Source organism: Eucyclogobius newberryi, unplaced genomic scaffold, assembly GCF_026437365.1.
Source record: "Eucyclogobius newberryi isolate DKJ021-1_F unplaced genomic scaffold, fEucNew1.0.hap1 SCAF_7, whole genome shotgun sequence".
NCBI classification, from domain to species: Eukaryota; Metazoa; Chordata; class Actinopteri; order Gobiiformes; family Gobiidae; genus Eucyclogobius; species Eucyclogobius newberryi.
In genome coordinates this window covers 40,072,384-40,092,383 of record NW_027316389.1, presented here as the reverse complement: position 1 = coordinate 40,092,383, position 20,000 = coordinate 40,072,384, and the positions used below count along the sequence as shown (strand labels likewise).

The following is a 20,000-nucleotide window of genomic DNA, read 5'->3' as shown; positions in this document are numbered from 1 at the left end:
GGGCCCACACATTACCCCTGAAACTTAGACCCTCCCGTGGCACGGTGGCAAGAGATGACGTAGCCTCTGTCCTCCTCTGCTCCTTCCTCTGTTTGCCCAACAATCCACCTAGCGACCCACCGGTGGCATGAAACATTCTGAAAGGCGGCCCTACTCCAGCCCCCAAGTACCCCTTTTGTGTCCCCCCCCACCTAATTCCCATCGTCACCGTTCCCACCCATGCCCGGGCTTTTTCCCCTCCTCCTGCCACATTCTCCTCCTGTCAAGTTGCCTGGAGCTTTGGCTGTCAGGGGCTGGCAGGGTGGAGCTGCCGTGGGTCAGGCCGCCTGTGCGAGATGTTCATTTGGAGTGGGGGGCTGACAGGCCTGACAGCACCATCCCCACAGGGCTTTTGTCATGTGATTCAAGCATTCCCGCGGGCGCTCGCCAAGGCAACCCTTTATCCCCCCTCTTCTTTGGGCCAATCTGCATGCGATTGCTGAAACAAAGACATCCCTCCCATACCAGCGCGCACCCGTCCCACCAGTACACAGACTTTCCTAACACGGCTCACAGAGATTAACACCGGTTGCTTCTGGATTTGGGCTCCCGGCGAGTGTTTCCAATTGCTCACAATTAAACGGCTACATCCTGGTGTTTTTGATGCCGTGTGTGGGGTGCACCTCCTCCTTGTGTTCTACCAGTCTCTCTGTGGGGGAGGGGTGTGTGTGATCATGTACAGTTGATTTGACACAGGATTCCACATGTTTTTGCAATTATTTTAAGGTTAATCTGCAGCCTGTTTTAGACTTTGATGTCATACAGTTAGCACTTGAACACACAAATACAGGAATAATTACAATAGAAGTGTCAGTGGCTTAGGCAGTACAGTAGTTATCTACTGTAAGTCGTTATAACCACACGTACTGTGTACTGTGGTACTGCTTTTGTTGCCTGCCTGTGTATAAAGTGGTGATGTTTGTTGTAACTAAACAAACACAATGTGAAGCAACTTTGAATTTGCAGAAAGCCCTAGACCAGTGGTGGGCAATTATTTTCCTCCGAGGGCCATATTCGAATCTAGGCAAGTAGCGGAGGGCCGGGCGCGCCCGCGATCATTGGTGTGAAAAAATAAAATCCCAAAATTGAAATATCAAATAAAATCTAACTTTTCTGTCAAATATAGGCTATTGAATCTATTATGTAATTGATTTCGCATCATATGTATTAAGGATACAAGTGCAGACAGATGCCTGAGTGGGCCGTAGTTTGCCCACCCGCGGCCCTAGACAATATCAAGACTTCTTTTCTGATTTTTCTGTCAGGTTTAAACATATGTTCATTCAATTTGAAGTATGAAACCAAAGATCACATGAATCCAAAACAATAATAAAATAGTTCAAACTAGTCAGAAATACCTTGGTTATCAAAACTACTCAAATCAATTATTTGTTTTCTTAAAACCATCAACATTATAAATGATGTGTGTTGATAATATTTTGATGCTCTCTGATTTTCTTTAGGTTCAAGTGATCCTTATGTGAAGTTCAAACTAGAAGGAAAGCAGTTCTACAAAAGTAAAGTGGTTTACAAGAACCTGAACCCGCGCTGGAACGAGTCCTTTTCTCACCCTCTGAGGGAGCGGGAGCACCTGGTGGAGGTCCGGGTAGGTACTCTGAGGGAGCACCTGGTGGAGGTCTGGTAATGTACTCTGAGGGAGCACCTGGTGGAGGTCTGGTAATGTACTCTGAGGGAGCACCTGGTGGAGGTCTGGTAATGTACTCTGAGGGAGCACCTGGTGGAGGTCTGGTAATGTACTCTGAGGGAGCACTTGGTGGAGGTCTGGTAATGTACTCTGAGGGAGCACCTGGTGGAGGTCCAGGAATGTAGTCGGACGGAGCAAGGTCCGGAGGAACAGAAGATCCCAGAAGTAGACAGACACTTCCTCCAACTCCTCTGGGGGGATCCCGAGTCGTCTTCCACGGGGCCTCTTCCCGGTGGGACATACCCAAAACACAGCGCCAGGGAGGCGCCCAGGAGGCATGATGAACAGATGCCTGAGCCACCTCAGCTGGTTCCCCTCGACGCGGAGGAGCAGCGGCTCTACTCCGAGCTCCTCCCGTGTGACTGAGCTCCTCACCTTATCTCTAAGGGAGCGCCCAGGCACTCGGTGGAGGAAACTCATTTCGACCGCTTGTATCTGCGATCTTGTTCTTTCGGTCACTACCCAAAGCTCATGACCATAGGTGAGGTCAGAACGTAGAGCGACCGGTAAATAGAGAGCTTTGCCTTTCGGCTCAGCTCCCTCTTTACCACAACAGTCGATGCAGCGACTGCATCACTGCAGCCGCTGCACCGATCCAACTGTCGATCTCACGCTCCATCCTTCCCTCACTCGTGAACAAGACTCCGAGATACTTGAACTCCTCTACTTCGGGCAAGGACACCCCACCCACCTGGAGACAAGCCACCTTTTTCCGGTCGAGAACCATGGCCTCGGATTTGGAGGTGCTGATTCTCATCCCAGCTGATTCACACTCGGCTGCAAACCGTCCCAGTGCATGTTGCAGGTCCTCAAAGTATTCCTTCCACTGTCCGACGAAATCCCCAATCAAGGTCAGCAGGTCTCCACCCGCACCGTAAACGGTGTTGGTGAAGCACTGCTTCACCCTCCTGAGGCGCCAGACGGTTTGCCAGAATTTCTTTGGGCCGACCGATAGTCCTCCTGCATGGCCTCCCCGAACTCCCCCAGCCTGGCCTGCCGAGACCTGTCAACAAGTCAAAGAGGCCTTCTTCAGCCTCACGACATTCCTTACTTTCGGTCACCAACCGGGTTCGGGGGTTGCCGCCGCGACAGGTACCGGAGACCTTGCAACCAGAGCTCCGAGCAGCCACATTGTCAATGGAGGTCGAGAACATGGTCCACTCGGACTCAATGTCCCCAGCCTCCCCCGGATATGGGCGAAGCGCTCCCGGAGGTGTCAGTTGAAGACCCTGCTGACAGAGGACTCTGCCAGACGTTCCCAACAGACCCTCACAATCCGCTTGGATCTGCCAAGTCTGTCAGGCTTCTTCGGAATCCAACTCACCACCAGGTGGTGATCGGTTGACAGCTCTGCCCCTCGCTTCACCCAAGTGTCCAAGACACGCGACCGGAGGTCAGATGACATGACAACAAAGTCGATCATTGACCTCCGGCCTGTGTCCTGGTGCCATGTGCACTGATGGACCTTGTGCTTGAACATGGTGTTCATTATGGACAATAACTGAACACCGCATGGGTTCAGAGCGGGGAAGCCGTTCCTCCCGATCACAACTCTCCAGGTGTCACTGTCATTGCCCACGTAGGTGTTACAGTCCCCCAGTAGAACAACGGAGTCCCCGGTTGGTGTACTGTCCAGTACCCCTCCCAAGAAGTCCAGGTACTCTGCACTGCTGTTTGGCCCGTAGGCCGCCACAACAGTGAGAGACCTGTCCCAAACCCGAAGGCGCAGGGACGCGACCCTCTCGTCCACCGGGTTGAACTCCCACGCGGCGGCTGAGCTGAGGGGCTATAAGCCCACACCAGAGAGGTGGAGCGTCCAGCTCCTCTCGAGGAGATGGTTCCAGAGCCCAAACCGTGCGTGGAGGTGAGGCCCACTATATCTGTAGCGCTCAACCTCTCGCACAAGCTGTGTTCAGAGATCTGGTCATTGAGGCCCCCTCCGTCGACTGCCGCCCAGATCACTCTGCACCCGCCCCATACGGATCCTCCTGCAGGGGATGTGTCCACGGGAGGATGGCCCCACGTTGCTCGTTTGGGCTGTGCCCCTACGGGGCCCGGCCACCAGACACTCGCGGTCGAGCGCCCACCCCAGGCCTCGCTCCAGGATGGAGCCCCAGTAATGCCAATCCAACAACGTAGCATCTGGGATCATTTGGGCGCTCAAACCACTCCACCACATTAAGGTGTCGGTTCAAGGAGGGGAAATACTTTGCCCTTTCACTCTTTTTTATTGCAATGTGTTTTGCGTAGTCCTACTCGAGTCCACAGTAATATCCCTCACCCAGAGCTCAGTCATGACAAAACATATTGGTTTAATTTTTCGGGTCGTACCAACAATTGAAAATACAGTGCTTTTTAAATAAACTCTCTTGATTTCTGTAACAGTTCCTGCTGTTTCCAGGTCTACGATAAAAACCGTACTTCGGATGACTTCATGGGTTCCAGCACTATTGACTTGAAAAGTCTTGATTTATACAAGTGAGTGGTGCTATTGCCTCCGATGATTACAAATCCAACTTGTTTCATTTGGCCTCATCTCCTTCAGAAACTACGAGATGGAGCTTCCTCTGGATGATCCCAAAAGCAAAGAAGACGACATGGGTGTGATTGTCGTGGACGTGTGTTTAATGTTTCGAGATGCCACTATCAAAAGGAGTCCGGTAAGTGTCCCTGTGAGAAATGCACGCAATACTTTATTCTTTCCTACTGATTTTTTGTCATTTCTGCTTTTAAATAGCGATGGCCACAAAAGAAGATCAAGGTAATCATTTTTCTTTAGTAATAGTTCTCTTGGACCAGTTCTTTTGTGCATCAGTCTCGCGTCTTTCGCTTTTTAAAATGTAATATTGGGTTTTCAACAATTTTGTTCAAAGTTAAAGTAAAAAGTTATCGACACAATGACAATAATTGGCTGTATAAGGGCGGGGTAATGCAAGCTACAATTATTAGTCCCTTGTGAGGGAAATTCATTCTCTGCATTTGACCCATCCTGGGGCGTCGGCTCTACAGCGCCCAGGGACCAGCTCCAGGGGACGAGTTTATCATCAACTCAGAATGATCCAAAATCTTTATTCAGTTGTTTATTGGTAATTCTATTAATTATTCATGGATTGATTAAGCGAGAGAGACTTTCAAAGGCTTTTCAAAAAGGCTTTTGCATAATTGACGGTTAAATAAAATCCCAAACTTGCGTTGAAACTCTAATTCTCTTACTCTGATGAGTCGTGTGCAACAGCTTCACATTAGTCACTATTTTAACTGGATCGCATCGTTTTAATTGTCAGTAAATGTCACGTGTAGGTTTATAATAAAGTGTATTTCTCACAAACATCTCCAGACACACTGTTTGAATAGAAGTATATGTTTGAATCAGATATGAAGTTTTTCTTATTTTATGGTGCAATCTAAACACTTTAAAAGCCATTCCGACCAGATCAAGGGTCATTTTTAAGATGATTTACATCTCAATGTAATGGCGACATTTCTTCCCTGCCGTTAGGGCGTCGTCTACAATGTATTCACTGTGGAACATTCTCAATCATCGCCGTGGGGAGTAGACAGTGAAAAGTTACATCATGCATCTTTAAGTGAACAAGAGTGATTTTACTTTCCTTCCTTTATTATTCAAGTTGCTCGTTCTTTTTGCAACGTGGCTGTTTTCACTCTGGCACTAGGGGGCAGTATCTCACTGTGGAATAGCACAACAAAGAGTGAGGTGTGCTGCTGTTCTTTTGTAAGCGCTCTCTTCCTTTTGTCAGCACACACTCCATCCAACACCGATATTACACTCCGCAGTATCATTTACTGCTGGGAAAACATGGCACGCAGTATTACATTCTGATCAAAACCACAAAAATAATCAACAAATTTGCCGTCATGGGAGCGCTGCTTTTATGGCTATTACACATGACTGTTTGGTTTTGTTAGGAGTAAACAAACTTCCATCTATTTTCTGAGTGCCTTTCAATACATTGGCAGTCTAATGAGATTCAGAGTGAAATAGGCGCTTTGCTGTTGGGGATGGAAGCGCGTGGGTTTAGCTTCACACCTTTAGACCCGCTGCAGCTGTCACGGCTCTGTCTCCTCCTGGACCAGCATTTGAAATTAGCTGACAAAAGAACCAAAGCATTTTTAATACGCACATTCTAGGTTATCCTCTGCAGATGGTTAAAACGCTACACAGAGGGAGTCGGCCTTGTTCTGCTGTGGCGTTGTGAAAATTAGCCGCCATGCTAATTTGACAATACCACAATATTTTGAAGTTCTTTCTCTTTTTTTTTTGGCATTCATCACATTTTTCTTTCAGGGGGTTTACAGCCCTCCCCCTCTCCCACCCCTAGTGGCAGAAAGTCATTTTCTACACAAATTGAAGGAAACTTTATTTAAATTATGTGTGGATAAAAGTTTCATCAGTAAAAGCTGGGGTACCGCATCCTTTTTGTAAATTAGTGAATTGTGTTTTTCACCCAAAAATCATGTTTAAATTCATGTGTATATATATATATATATATATAATTTAATATATATATATATATATATATATATATATATATATATATATATATATATATATATTAAATTCACTAGCTTGAAATTGAAATAGTTTGTTTTGGATCAATATATAATAATCAAATGAAATAAAGATGACATGAAATACAATAAAACAATCATGACTACACTTTTAAAAGTCTTAATAATTCTACCTCCAAACCATAACCAAGCCCAAGACACTGTCTTCGAAAGATTTAGTCTTATATATAAAAAAGTAAAAGAATGACCAATGACTTGCGCTCAGCAGTAAATGTAACAGACACTGTAATATCCTCATTGATTAAAATAATATTATTGACAGATTTAATGAGGTTTTAGAAAAACTCTGACGAAGTTGAAAAAAACACTGTTTTTGTAAATATATATTTTTACATACACTTGCAAATAATCCTAACAACCTTCCGTCACATGGTCATTATGGAGTATTGTTTGTAGAATTTTAAGGCTGTAATATGTGGAAAAGGTGCTGTGAATACTTTCTGGATGCACTATAAAAAGCTCCAGTAATCAGTTCCTTTCTTTAGGGTTATGTTACCGTTGTGTAGGCGAGCATTGGACCAGGGGCCACTAAGTGCTAGGGCGGGGGTTGGTTGTCTGGGCTGGTGCCAGAGAGGAGATGCCCAAAGACTGGGTTGATAATTCCCAGGCATAACAAGGCAATAACCCAGATGTTAGCATGTAATGTGACAGGTACGGATGGTGCCAGCCAAATGGAGCCAGGACTGAAGTCGTTGCGCTTGTGCCCATGCTGTTCTGCCATATGGAAGCAATCGCACGGCAATTTTAGGAGAACAAATACATTCTCTTCGGGGGCCTCTGAAAGTTAAGTGCAATTGTAATAATGGAGAGAAATGTGTTCAGCATAAACACTGGGGATGACTTGTAGTACTTTTTCATCAAATTGTACCGTACTTTTCCTCTTACTTTAGTAGTACAGAGTAAATCAACACGTGACAAAAGCCTGCTGTTGACGATGTGATTTGTGTTTCTTGCTTCTTCAGATCTGATGTACTTTATCTCATGTTTGTGTCTTTTGAAAGACCAGATTGTGTTCATAATTAGGTTTTATCTGTCAACTTAAGGGTGCACTAAGACACTTTAGGGGAGGGTCTGTTACCTTCTTGTCTTCATGGAGATTGCTTTGCCTGGAATGTTCCACAGTACAGTTAGCACAGTTGCAGGTTAGATCTGTGGAGAGGCGAGAGGTGTGATAAAAACACCTGTAAATGAATAAATCAAAGTTTAATGGCACGCTTAGGAACATTTTAGGCCAAGCAATAACATCTCCATAGAGACAAAGGAAGGACCACGAAGGACGCCTCCCCCACAATACCACCACCAGAAAAGTTCAAAGTACAAATCAGATATTACGCCCACACGGTTACTCTACTTGAGAGGTAGCTTCCCTAAATACTTTTCCACTCCTGAGCGATTCTGCCAGAGGTGGGTAGAGTATCCAAAGAGTGTACTCAAGTGAGGGCAACACAACATTATTTGAATTCAATTAAAGTACAAAGTTGTGGTCCAAGAAATTTGGAAAAACATCTACTCAAGTAAGAGTAACTGAATTCTCATGCACTGTCCAGTTTGAGCTGCTGAGTGTCGTCTGGGCGAAAGTCAAAAACAAAAAGCTGCCCACAGAAGAGTTTGGTGTATTTAAGGACAGGAAAAACTCTTTTCTCTGATTTTTCGCCTTGTTCCTTTGACCAATCAGATTCAAATATTCCCCATGACGTTACACCTTTTCCCCACGGTTTTCACCTCATTGTGTTGAACTGTGTGTTTCAAATCATTTCACGTTGTCAACATAAAGCTTTTGTGACTTTAGACTCAAAATGGAAAAAGTAGTTAATATTGACATTTCACTGACAATTGATTGTTCATTTTTCAAAACAATTTTTCAAACAATTGCAACTAAGTAGAGAGATGTGGGCGGAGATAGGGGGTAGGTCAAAACAGCTCAAGTCTCAATTACAGGTCAATAAAAGATTACACATCATTAAAATGCTCTGAATAATAATATGAACATCATTGTAACATGTTTAAAAGGTCATGAAGTGGATGTGTCCACTTAAAGTGACAATAAAACACTCACTTTACTACATTACATTCATATGCAAAACGTCATCAATCATGTTTTGACAATGATAATAAAAACACTCTTTCTTATCTTAATGTATTTATCTATTCTGCTTTTGTTGTGAATTGTTCTCAAGTCTGAAGGCTTTAGTTAATCGACACTTGTTTGATTGAGTATCTAGTTTAGTTTTAATTTTAGTATCAAATAATATCCTATTTCTTAATTTGGCAAAGCCACCCATTTGTCTCTAAGAGTAATATTAGACTTGTTCATGCTCTCATTTATTCCATCCATCTTCTTCCGCTTTATCCGGGGCCGGGTCGCGGGGGCAGCAGTCCAAGCAGGGATTCTCAGACTTCCTCCTCCCCAGACACTTCCTCTAACTCCTCCGGGGGGATCCCGAGGCGTTCCCAGGCCAGCCGAGAGACATAGTCCCTCCAGCTTGTCCCGGGTCTTCTCCGGGGCCTCTTCCCGGTGGGACATGCCTGAAACACCTCCCGAGGGAGGCGCCCAGGAGGCATCCGGAACAGATGCCCGAGCCACCTCAGCTGGAGGAGCAGCACCTCTACTCCGAGCTCCCCCGTGTGACTGAGCTCCTCACCTTATCTCTAAGGGAGCGCCCAGCCACACGGCGGAGGAAACTCATTTCGACCACTTGTATCTGGAGAGGGCAAGCCACCTTTTTCTGGTCGAGAACCATGGCCTCAGATTTGGAGCTGATTCTTATCCCAGCCGCTTCACACTCGGCTCAAACCGTCCCAGTGCAGCTGCAGGTCCGGGTTTGATGGAGCCATCAGGACAACATCGTCTGCAAACAGCAGAGATGAGATCCTGTGGTCCCCAAACCGGACACCCTCCAACCCCTGACTTATGGACAGACCACTCTGCTCCTCCTGAATCCGAGATTCGACTTTCAGTTGGATTCTCCTCTCCAGTACTCTGGAATAGACCTTACCGCATCATCATTTATTACTGATGATTTTTCTTACTGTAATATGATGAGTTTATTTGAGAGAATCATGTTTAAATGTTCCACATCTCCACAGTCATATCCTTGTCCCTCCACTTGCACAGCCTGATTGATGAGCATGTAAACACAGCCATTCTTATCTCTACTTAGACGTCTAATTTACTACTTTACTGCTCAAATTCAATCAGGGTGGAGTTGCCAGCGCAGTAAACTGGTCTCGGGGCATACATCAGAAAACATGTGCATGTATCATTTGCTGAGTGGTTTGCATCATTACTCAGTGGTGCCTGCTGTCTCCTGGAGCGCTGGACCAAACCTCCTCTGTGGGCTGGCTCCAGAGCCGGGGAGGAGTGGGACAGAGGGCTGGGGGTCAGGTGGTCAGGTTGGGGCACGGGCAGGTTGCTGTGGTGGGCCCTGGTCCATTATGATGGAGGCATGGTTCTCTCAGAATGTAGATATATTTTTGATATATATATATATATATATATATATATATATATATATATATATATAAATATTAGTATTTTCAGTTTATTTTATTTATTTATTTGAATAGGACAGCATGTATTAATGAACAAATGATGGTGTATATAGTTGTAGTAAGAGTAGGAGTATTTGTAGGAGCATTTGTTTTAGGAGTAGGAGTATTTGTTGTAGTAGTATAGTAGTAGTTGCAGTGGTATTTGTTGTAGTAGTGTAGTGGTACTAGTAGCTGTAGTAGGAGTAGGCAAGGCAAGGTGACCTCTAACACTTCTCTTTGTTTCTGTGACAAAGACGATGATTTCAGTCTTGTCTGAGTTCAGCTGGAGAAAGTTGTTCTGCCTCCACAAACTGATCTGTTGGATGCAGTGACAGAATCCACTGGTCCATATTCACCTGCGACAGTGAAACACAGATCTGACTCGTCTGCATCATTGTGATAGGACACATTTTCACTGCGTATCAGCTGACCTAACGGCAGCATGTAGAGGTTGAACAGAAGAGGACCCAGGACTGACCCAGGACTGACCCTTGGGACACACCACAGGTCAGGGGCATATGGTCAGAGACCAAGCCACAAGGGCACAAGATGGCGGTCCATTCAAGCCAATGGAGCGTGCTCTTTGGTGCATTTCGCTAAAAAATCTTTCTTCCACATTACTTCCTGGTTGTGGAGCTAGCTCTGGGTCTTTCCCCTTGATGCAATGGTAGCTAGCACGCCGACAGCAGATTAGGGTACAATGTTTACTGTGGCATTAAAACATTAATTTTGAGGATTTTAGAAATGGCAACGGAATGAAATTCCTTCAATTTTATTTTTAAACTAAAAATAATTGAGCACTGTCAATAATTTTACTAGCCAAGCTCTTTGAATGGTCTTATGGGCTTAAGGCTGCTTTTGCGGCTTCCCCGCTCTTCTTTAGGAGAGGCTTTATGACCGCAGTTTTCAAAGACATTGAGAATGTTCCAGAATGAAGCGACATGTTAACTATGTGAGTGAAACTGTTCAGCACCTGTGCCCTGACCCAATCATCATTGCACCTTCTGCTTTTTTTGTTTAATTTTAGCCTTCTTAGGGGCAATGGTTGTTGTTGTTGTTGTTTTATGGCGGTTGGCATCCAATTGTTGCATTACCGCCAGACTTTATTTATTGTTGCATTACCGCCAGACTTTATTCCTCCAGGGGCAATGGTTGTTGTTGTTGTTGTTGTTGTTTTATGGCGGTTGACATCCGAGTGTTGCATTACCGCCAGACTTTATTCCTTAGACTTTGTCGTAGTCCTAAAAGTTCTTCTTCCAGTGCCTTGACTTCCAGTGCTTTGTCCTCAGACTCTGTCGTAGTCCGTAAAAGTACTCCTTCCATTGCTTTGGTGTTACAAAGCCCATGAGGTCATGATATGTCTTTGTGACTAGAATAGTTGTTGTTGTTTCAGAGACCAACCGGCTTTATTCCAGGGAGACTCTTCTTCATCTTCCTCTCCTTCTTTGACGTTCGGTGCTTCCACCGTACAGCTTTATTCTTTAGGCTTCATTCTATAGGCTTTAATACTTCCACCGATGTCGCTGCTTGGTAGCCGTGCGTCTACGAGACTGGACGAGGACAGGAGACCACCCCCACCCCCATCTCGTCACTCTGATCACTCTGACTCCCCAAAAGCAGACCCCCATCACTCCGACTCCCATTTAGCGCCTTTAGCCTGTTTTCTATATCTGCCCAATCAAGCTCCTTTGTTACAAGGAATCTCCCTGCAGCTTTAGCAATGATCCTGATCCTTTCAGTTCTGCTTTGAGTCTGAGCAGCACAGTTTACAACATCCACCATAAAGAGTACAAAATCCTCTCTATCCACAACCAGGGTATTCTCATTAATTCTGGAACCTGCACACTTGGGACCTCCACTCTTGAAACCTTCACACTTCTTGGGAGTCACGCTGGCCTTTCTCATTTCGCCCTGGCTGGGAGCAGCGCTGGCTCCTCTCTCTGTATTTACTCTAAACTCGTTACTTGAAACTTTCTTGACTGCATCTGCATAGGATATACCTTGAGAGACCTTTATTTTATGTACCTCAGCAGCTCTTTTGCTGCATCCCCCGTAGGCAGAGCTATGTTCTTCCCCACAGTTACAGCACTTCAGTTTTGCTCCCACGTCACACTTCCCATACTCGTGATCTCCTGCACATTTACCACATCTTTGCCTCCCTCTACAGACCGCTGCAATATGCCCAAAGCGCTGGCACTTAAAGCAACGCAGGGGCGGTGGAACATATGGCCTAACGTCATGGCACATGAACCCAATGAACACCTTACTAGGCAGGCACCTCCCTTCAAGCGTTACCATTACCGACAAGCTGTCACATCTTACCCCAGACCGGGTCACCTTCCACCGCCTAGCGTCCACCACCGTTGCTCCCGTCAAATTCTCCTTAACTTCATCCACAGACGTCGCCGTAGGGACACCTACGATAACTCCTCTGACCGTGTTTCTTTCAGCATCAGACACAAGAATGTCCTTTCCACCCAGACGTTTAGTTCCAATCGCCTTCCGTTGCTGAGCCGCGTCCTTGCACACGACCAGCAGCGAGCCATCTCTAAGGACACTCGCACTCTTGATCACTCCCACAGCTACAGTTAGGCTCTTTGACAATGCCACTGAATTCCACTCCTTAAAGGATGCACTATCCTGTGCAAGCTTTATGATCACCTTACAGTCTCTGCTCTCACTCCGGATATCAATAGCTTCAGCCTCATCCTGCTGCTCATTCCCAGAACCCTCGGACGAGCTAAGGGACTTTTTACGTTTCCGGGCACGTGCAGGCAGAAAAGGCTGCTCCTCCACGCCGTCCAGAACGTCTTCAACCACCGATCCACTCTCCTCCGCCATCTCCCGTCTCTCCAGACCGGAGACTAGCTCTTCTTCTTCTTCTTCTTCTTACTTCATGGGCCTAGAAACCTGTCCAGATGGTGTCCAGAACATTCAAAACAGTGGAAATATTAAAGCCTATAGAATGAAGCCTAAAGAATAAAGCTGTACGGTGGAAGCACCGAACGTCAAAGAAGGAGAGGAAGATGAAGAAGAGTCTCCCTGGAATAAAGCCGGTTGTTGTTGTTGTTGTTGTTGTTGTTGTTTTATGGCGGTTGGCATCCGAGTGTTGCATTACCGCCAGACTTTATTCCTCAGACGTTTCGTAGTCCTCAAACTCTGTCGTAGTCCGTTGTTGTTGTTGTCGTAGTCCGTAAAAGTACTCCTCCCATTGCTTTGGCGTTACAAAGCCCATGAGGTCATGATATGACTTTGTGACTAGAATAGTTGTTGTGTCAGAGACCAACCGGCTTTATTCCAGGGAGACTCTTCTTCATCTTCCTCTCCCTCTTTGACGTTCGGTGCTTTGGAAGTACAAAGCCCATGAGGTCATGGGACGTCTTTGTCGTTTTATCCTTTAGAAGTCCTTCCTCCATCACTTTGGCGTTTCTAGGCCCATGAAGTCAAAGCGCGTTAGAACATCCTCTTGCTCCTCATCCTCGGCTCAGTCTCCAACACCCCCCACCTCTATAAACGTTTACCCAGCCCTGTGCTACATAAGTAAGCAACCACAGCCTGACACAAAAGTGGGGGTTTAAACTGTCCGTACGGAAGTCTCAAGTGATCTGTTTCTTCAATGGGCATAGGGACGTCTCCCTTCGACTGCATGGGCAGGTGCTCGAACAGGTCAGGGAGGTGAGGTTCTTGGGGGTCACCTTTGACGAGAGGCTTAGTTGGCGTCGGCACATTGATGAGGTCAGTGGTAAATGCAAAAGGGTGAATAACTTGCTTCGTTGTCTATCCGGCCAGGACTGGGGGGCCAACAGAAGGTCGCTCCTGGGTATTTATCGGGCCGTCATGAGGGCGGCTATTGATTATGGCTGTATAGCCTACATGTCTGCGGCTGAGACTAACTTAAAGAAGCTTGATGTGGAGCAAGCCCAGGCCTTGCGCATCTGCTGTAGGGCTTTTAGGACCTCCCCTGTCTCGGCGCTGCAGGTTGAGTTGGGGGAATTGCCGTTACGGCTCCGGAGGCTAGAACTTCTGTTGGCTTACTGGGTGAATGTGCAAGGTCATACGAGCTCTCACCCGGTGAGGGACTTTCTCAGGGTTGATGGGGGGCAGAGTGTGGCTGGCGGTATGGTTTTCAGCCAGGTAGGAAATGCGAAGGCGCGGCTTGCGGGGGTTGGTGATCTGCGTGTGAGCCCGTCGGTGGCTTTGTCTGCTATAGCTCCGTGGAAGTTTGTCCCGGCTCCTGTTGATGTTAGCTTGCATGGCAAGCTTGGAGGAGTCGCTGGGAGGGCACCGCAGTTTGCCGTTCAAGCGCTCATCGATAAGCACTCAGGTGATGTGTTTATTTATACCGACGGGTCTAGGGATCCTGAGAGTGGGCGTACTGGCGCCGCTTATTTTGTGCCTGACCTGGGGCTAGCGGTCAAGAAGAGGTTGACAGATCGCCTTTCTGTTTTCACGTCGGAACTTATAGCGATATGGTTGGCGTTGGAATGGGCGGAATCTGCTTTGCAGTGTTGCGGCATTGTGGTGGCCTCTGACAGCCTTTCTGCATTGCAAAGCATTAAATCTGGGAAATCGGATTGCAGACAGGATGTGTTGAATGGCATCTTCTGTCTGATGCTCTCCCTGTCCGGGAAGGATGTGAGGGTTTCCTTCATTTGGGTCCCTGCGCATGTGGGGGTGGATGGTAACGAAATGGCTGATGCACTGGCTAAACGTTCCCTTCGGCGGCCATCAATTGATGTGGCGGTTGAGTTGGGCAAGTCTGAAGTCAAGCCCGTTATCAAGAGTCATGTGGTCGGCCTTTGGCAGGAATTTTGGAGCCACTGTGTTACTGGACGGCATCTCTATCACATACAGGGTAGTGTGGGTCCTTGCGGGTCTATGGGCAGGAACGCGTGGGAGGAAAGGGCCTTCGCCCGCATGAGGATTGGCCATACTGGACTCAATTGGTCACTGAGTAGGATAGGCAAACATCCGACCGGTCTGTGTGGTCACTGTCGGGTGCCAGAGACTGTCGAGCATGTGCTGATTTGCTGTGAGGCTTATGATAGGGAAAGGGCCGGGTTGGCCTTGTGGTTTCGGAATAATGGGCGGGAGTTCAATCTGCGGAACGTTCTGGCGATCCAGTCACAGGGTTTGTGTCAGGCTGTGGTTGCTTACTTATGTAGCACAGGGCTGGGTAAACGTTTATAGAGGTGGGGGGTGTTGGAGACTGAGCCGAGGATGAGGAGCAAGAGGATGTTCTAACGCGCTTGGGCTTCATGGGCTTAGAAACGCCAAAGTGATGGAAGAAGGACTTCTAAAGGATAAAACGACAAAGACGTCCCATGACCTCATGGGCTTTGTAAAACAACAAAGATGTCCCATGATCTCATGGGCTTTGTACTTCCAAAGCACCGAACGTCAAAGAGGGCGAGGAAGGTGAAGAAGAGTCTCCCTGGACTAAAGCCGAAACACCAAAGTGATGGAAGAAGGACTTCTAAAGGATAAAACGACAAAGACGTCCCATGATCTCATGGGCTTTGTACTTCCAAAGCACCGAACGTCAAAGAGGGAGAGGAAGATGAAGAAGAGTCTCCCTGGAATAAAGCCGGTCACAAAGACATATCATGACCTCATGGGCTTTGTAACACCAAAGCAATGGAAGGAGTACTTTTACGGACTATGACAGTCTGAGGACTACGAAAAGTCTGAGGAATAAAGTCTGGCGGTAATGCAACACTCGGATGCCAACCGCCATAAAACAACAACAACAACAACAACAAACCCTGTGACTGGATCGCCAGAACGTTCCGCAGATTGAACTCCCGCCCATTATTCCGAAACCACAAGGCCAACCCGGCCCTTTCTCTATCATAAGCCTCACAGCAAATCAGCACATGCTCGACAGTCTCTGGCACCCGACAGCGACCGCACAGACCGGTCGGATGCTTGCCTATCCTACTCAGTGACCAATTGGGTCCAGCATGGCCAATCCTCATGCGGGCGAAGGCCCTTTCCTCCCACGCGTTCCTGCCCATAGACCCGCAAGGACCCACACTATCCTGTATGTGATAGAGATGCCGTCCAGTAACACAGTGGCTCCAAAATTCCTGCCAAAGGCCGACCACATGACTCTTGATAACGGGCTTGACTTCAGATTTGCTTAACTCAACCGCCACATCAATTGATGGCCGCCTAAGGGAACGCTTAGCCAGTGCATCAGCCATTTCGTTACCATCCACCCCCACATGCGCAGGGACCCAAATGAAGGAAACCCTCACATCCTTCCTGGACAGGGAGAGCAGCAGACAGAATATGCCATTCAACACATCCTGTCTGCAATCCGATTTCCCAGATTTAATGCTTTGCAATGCAGAAAGGCTGTCAGAGGCCACCACAATGCCGCAACACTGCAAAGCAGATTCCGCCCATTCCAATGCCAACCGTATCGCTATGAGTTCCGACGTGAAAACAGAAAGGCGATCTGTCAACCTCTTCTTGACCGCCAGCCCCAGGTCAGGCACAAAATAAGCAGCGCCAGTACGCCCACTCTCAGGATCCCTAGACCCGTCGGTATAAATAAACACATCACCTGAGTGCTTATCAATAATCGCTTGAACGGCAAACTGCGGTGCCCTCCCAGCGACTCCTCCAAGCTTGCCATGCAAGCTAACATCAACAGGAGCCGGGAAAAACTTCCACGGAGCTATAGCAGACAAAGCCACCGACGGGCTCACACGCAGATCACCAACCCCCGCAAGCCGCGCCTTCGCATTTCCTACCTGGCTAAAAACCATACCGCCAGCCTCACTCTGCCCCCCATCAACCCTGAGAAAGCATAAAGCCGGTTGTTGTTGTTGTTGTTGTTGTTTTATGGCGGTTGACATCCGAGTGTTGCATTACCGCCAGACTTTATTCCTTAGACTTTGTCGTAGTCCTAAAAGTTCTTCTTCCAGTGCCTTGACTTCGGTTGGTCTCTGACACAACAACTATTCTAGTCACAAAGACATATCATGACCTCATGGGCTTTGTAACACCAAAGCAATGGAAGGAGTACTTTTACGGACTACGACAGTCTGAGGAGTCTGGCGGTAATGCAACAATTGGATGCCAACCGCCATAAAACAACAACAACAACAACAACAACTCGGATGCCAACCGCCATAAAACAACAACAACAACAACTACGAAAAGTCTGAGGAATAAAGTCTGGCGGTAATGCAACAATTGGATGCCAACCGCCATAAAACAACGACAACAACAACACTCGATGTAACAGAGTTCAACAAATCATTTACATTAGAACATGAGACATTTTCAAAGTTTATCATTTCCATAAACAATGCACCTGTGCCATCACTTATGTGTCTCCTCTGAACAACTGCAGGACCAGTCCTGAACAGCTGCAGGACCAACCGGAGGTTTGGGAGAAACAGATAGGTCAAAGAAGACACAGAAATGATCATTCAGAGCAACATCGATCACATTAACATTTAAAATATTTACCCCCTTTGTAATTATGAGATCTGGAGTGTGCCCTCTGCTGTGGGTGGGGCCACTCTGCTGTGGGTGGGGCCACTCTGCTGTGGGTGGGGCCAGCATCAAGCTCTTTAGCGTTTCTGTCACAAATATTATCAACATGGACATTAAAACCACCTGTAATGACCAAACCATCAAAGTCTGTGCATACGACTGAAACATCTCAGTAAAACCATCAATAAAACGTTGGCAGTGCTGGAGAGGCTTGTATAAAACAATGAAGAGAATGAGACTGTTTTAGCTCTATTTTAAAGGAGACATACTCAAATGATGAAAACACCCCAAAAGAACAACCTGTGGGTCATTATTTCATCTCCAAAGATTGCACAGACTCCGCCCCCTTTTTGATATCTGGCTCACCAGGTATGTTGTTAAAACATACTACTAGTAGTAGGAGTATTTATAGTAGCAGTAGTAGTAATAGCAGCAGCAGCAGCTGCTGCCATGAATTCCCTTCTGTCACTCGACAAAAGGCGGAGCTTAGGACATCCCAATCCAGTTTCCAGTTCCGATACCAATCCGGAGTCCGATACCGATCTTCTTGAACGTTTTGAGTCCCCTCAGTTTAGTTTGACCCTGTGCGGTCAAAAACAACAAGTATGCAATACTGTATTTGGCTCTCAAGTTTAATCGAAAAATGACCAGTTTAAAATAGCCTAATATGACGTTATAACATTTTAACCTTTAGTTTAAGCTGCTCCACATCTTCAGAGACACTTATGACAGAGCCTCGGTTTAAGGCTGTTTTTCACCTGCTCCTCTCAAGCCCCTTCTGTGCACAGACGTGTGCTTTGTCTCCAAGGAAAACTTTTACAAAATAACATACATTTCCTACATTTTATCATAAAGTTGTCAAATAATGTCTATCGGACTGACTGACTCTGGATAGGAGCGACATTTGCTCTTGGATTACCTCTTCTTCAGACCTGACGGGGCACTGCAGAGCTGAGCGGCCCAGAGCGGCCCTGAGCGGCCCTGAGCGGCCCGGAGTCATCAATAAAAGGCATACAATGATTTAATTAAAAAGTCTCTGTGTTTTGTTCCACAGGAGCAAAGTTGTTTAAAGCCTTTTGTCGTGTCTCTGAGTCGACACGATGTAAGATCAAAATGTCATGAGACTCAAACAGTGAAAACTTGAACTAATGTGAAATAAACTGGATCAATAATCAGGCAAAAAGCCAAAAAGAGCCTTAAACACAAACAAAAGGCAGAACTGTAGAGCTGAACCTCAGAGCTGAACCTTAGAGCTTAACCTTAGAGCTGAACCTCAGAGCTGAACCTTAGAGCTGAACCTTGGAGCTAAACATCAGAGCTGAACCTTAGAGCTGAACCTCAGAGCTAAACATCAGAGCTGAACCTTAGAGCTGAACCTCAGAGCTGAACCTTAGAGCTGAACATCAGAGCTGAACCTTAGAGCTGAACATTAGAGCTGAACCTTGGAGCTAAACATCAGAGCTGAACCTTAGAGCTGAACCTCAGAGCTAAACATCAGAGCTGAACCTTAGAGCTGAACCTCAGAGCTGAACCTTAGAGCTGAACCTTAGAGCTGAACCTTAGAGCTGAACCTTAGAGCTGAACCTCAGAGCTGAACCTTAGAGCTGAACCTCAGAGCTGAACCTTAGAGCTGAACCTCAGAGCTGAACCTTAGAGCTGAACCTCAGAGCTGAACCTTAGAGCTGAACCTCAGAGCTGAACCTTAGAGCTGAACCTTGGAGCTAAACATCAGAGCTGAACCTTAGAGCTGAACCTCAGAGCTGAACCTTAGAGCTGAACCTCAGAGCTGAACCTTAGATCTGAACCTTGGAGCTAAACCTTAGAGCTGAACCTCAGAGCTGAACCTTAGAGCTGAACCTCAGAGCTGAACCTTAGAGCTGAACCTTAGAGCTGAACCTTAGAGCTGAACCTTAGAGCTGGACCTCAGAGCTGAACCATAGAGCTGAACCTTAGAGCTGAACCTCAGAGGTGAACCATAGAGCTGAACCTCAGAGCTGAACCTCAGAGCTGAACCTTAGAGCTGAACCTTAGAGCTGAACCTCAGAGCTGAACCTTAGAGCTGAACCTCAGAGCTGAACCATAGAGCTGAACCTCAGAGCTGAACCTTAGAGCTGAACCTTAGAGCTGAACCTTAGAGCTGAACCTCAGAGCTGAACCTTAGAGCTGAACCTCAGAGCTGAACCTTAGAGCTTAACTTTAGAGCTGAACCTTAGAGCTGAACCTTAGAGCTTAACTTTAGAGCTGAACCTTAGAGCTGAACCTTAGAGCTGAACCATAGAGCTGAACCTTAGAGCTGAGCCTATTACCATCAAGTGTAAGAATAGATATATTTTTTGGGTCACTAGAGTCTTTTGGAGAACAGCGTACATTTTTGGCTCAAGCCATGGAGTGGAATTCATTCAACGGAATGCTCGAGTCTTTGTTCTCGCCTGGTTTCTTATTATTATTAGGCCCGAGCCGAAGGATGAGAATCGTCAAAAGTCAAACAGGAAGTCGGCCATAGAGACACACGGTCAGAGGAGTTCTCACAGGCGTCCCTACGACAGTGACTGTGGATGACGTAAAGAAAGATTGAACTGGAGCTAAGGTAGTGGACGCTAGTCGGTCGAAAGTGACCCGGTTT

General features: G+C 46.7%; 1 protein-coding gene across 1 annotated transcript in view; it reads left to right on the top strand.

Moving 5' to 3' along the window:
• mctp2a (multiple C2 domains, transmembrane 2a) overlaps positions 1-20,000 on the top strand; it is a 151,596-nt gene that overhangs the window by 26,211 nt on the left and 105,385 nt on the right. The window contains exons 4-7 of the mRNA XM_072435032.1: positions 1,503-1,645; positions 4,146-4,222; positions 4,290-4,404; positions 4,482-4,505. Coding sequence (XP_072291133.1) covers positions 1,503-1,645; positions 4,146-4,222; positions 4,290-4,404; positions 4,482-4,505 — 359 coding nt within the window. The remainder of the gene's footprint in view (positions 1-1,502; positions 1,646-4,145; positions 4,223-4,289; positions 4,405-4,481; positions 4,506-20,000) is intronic.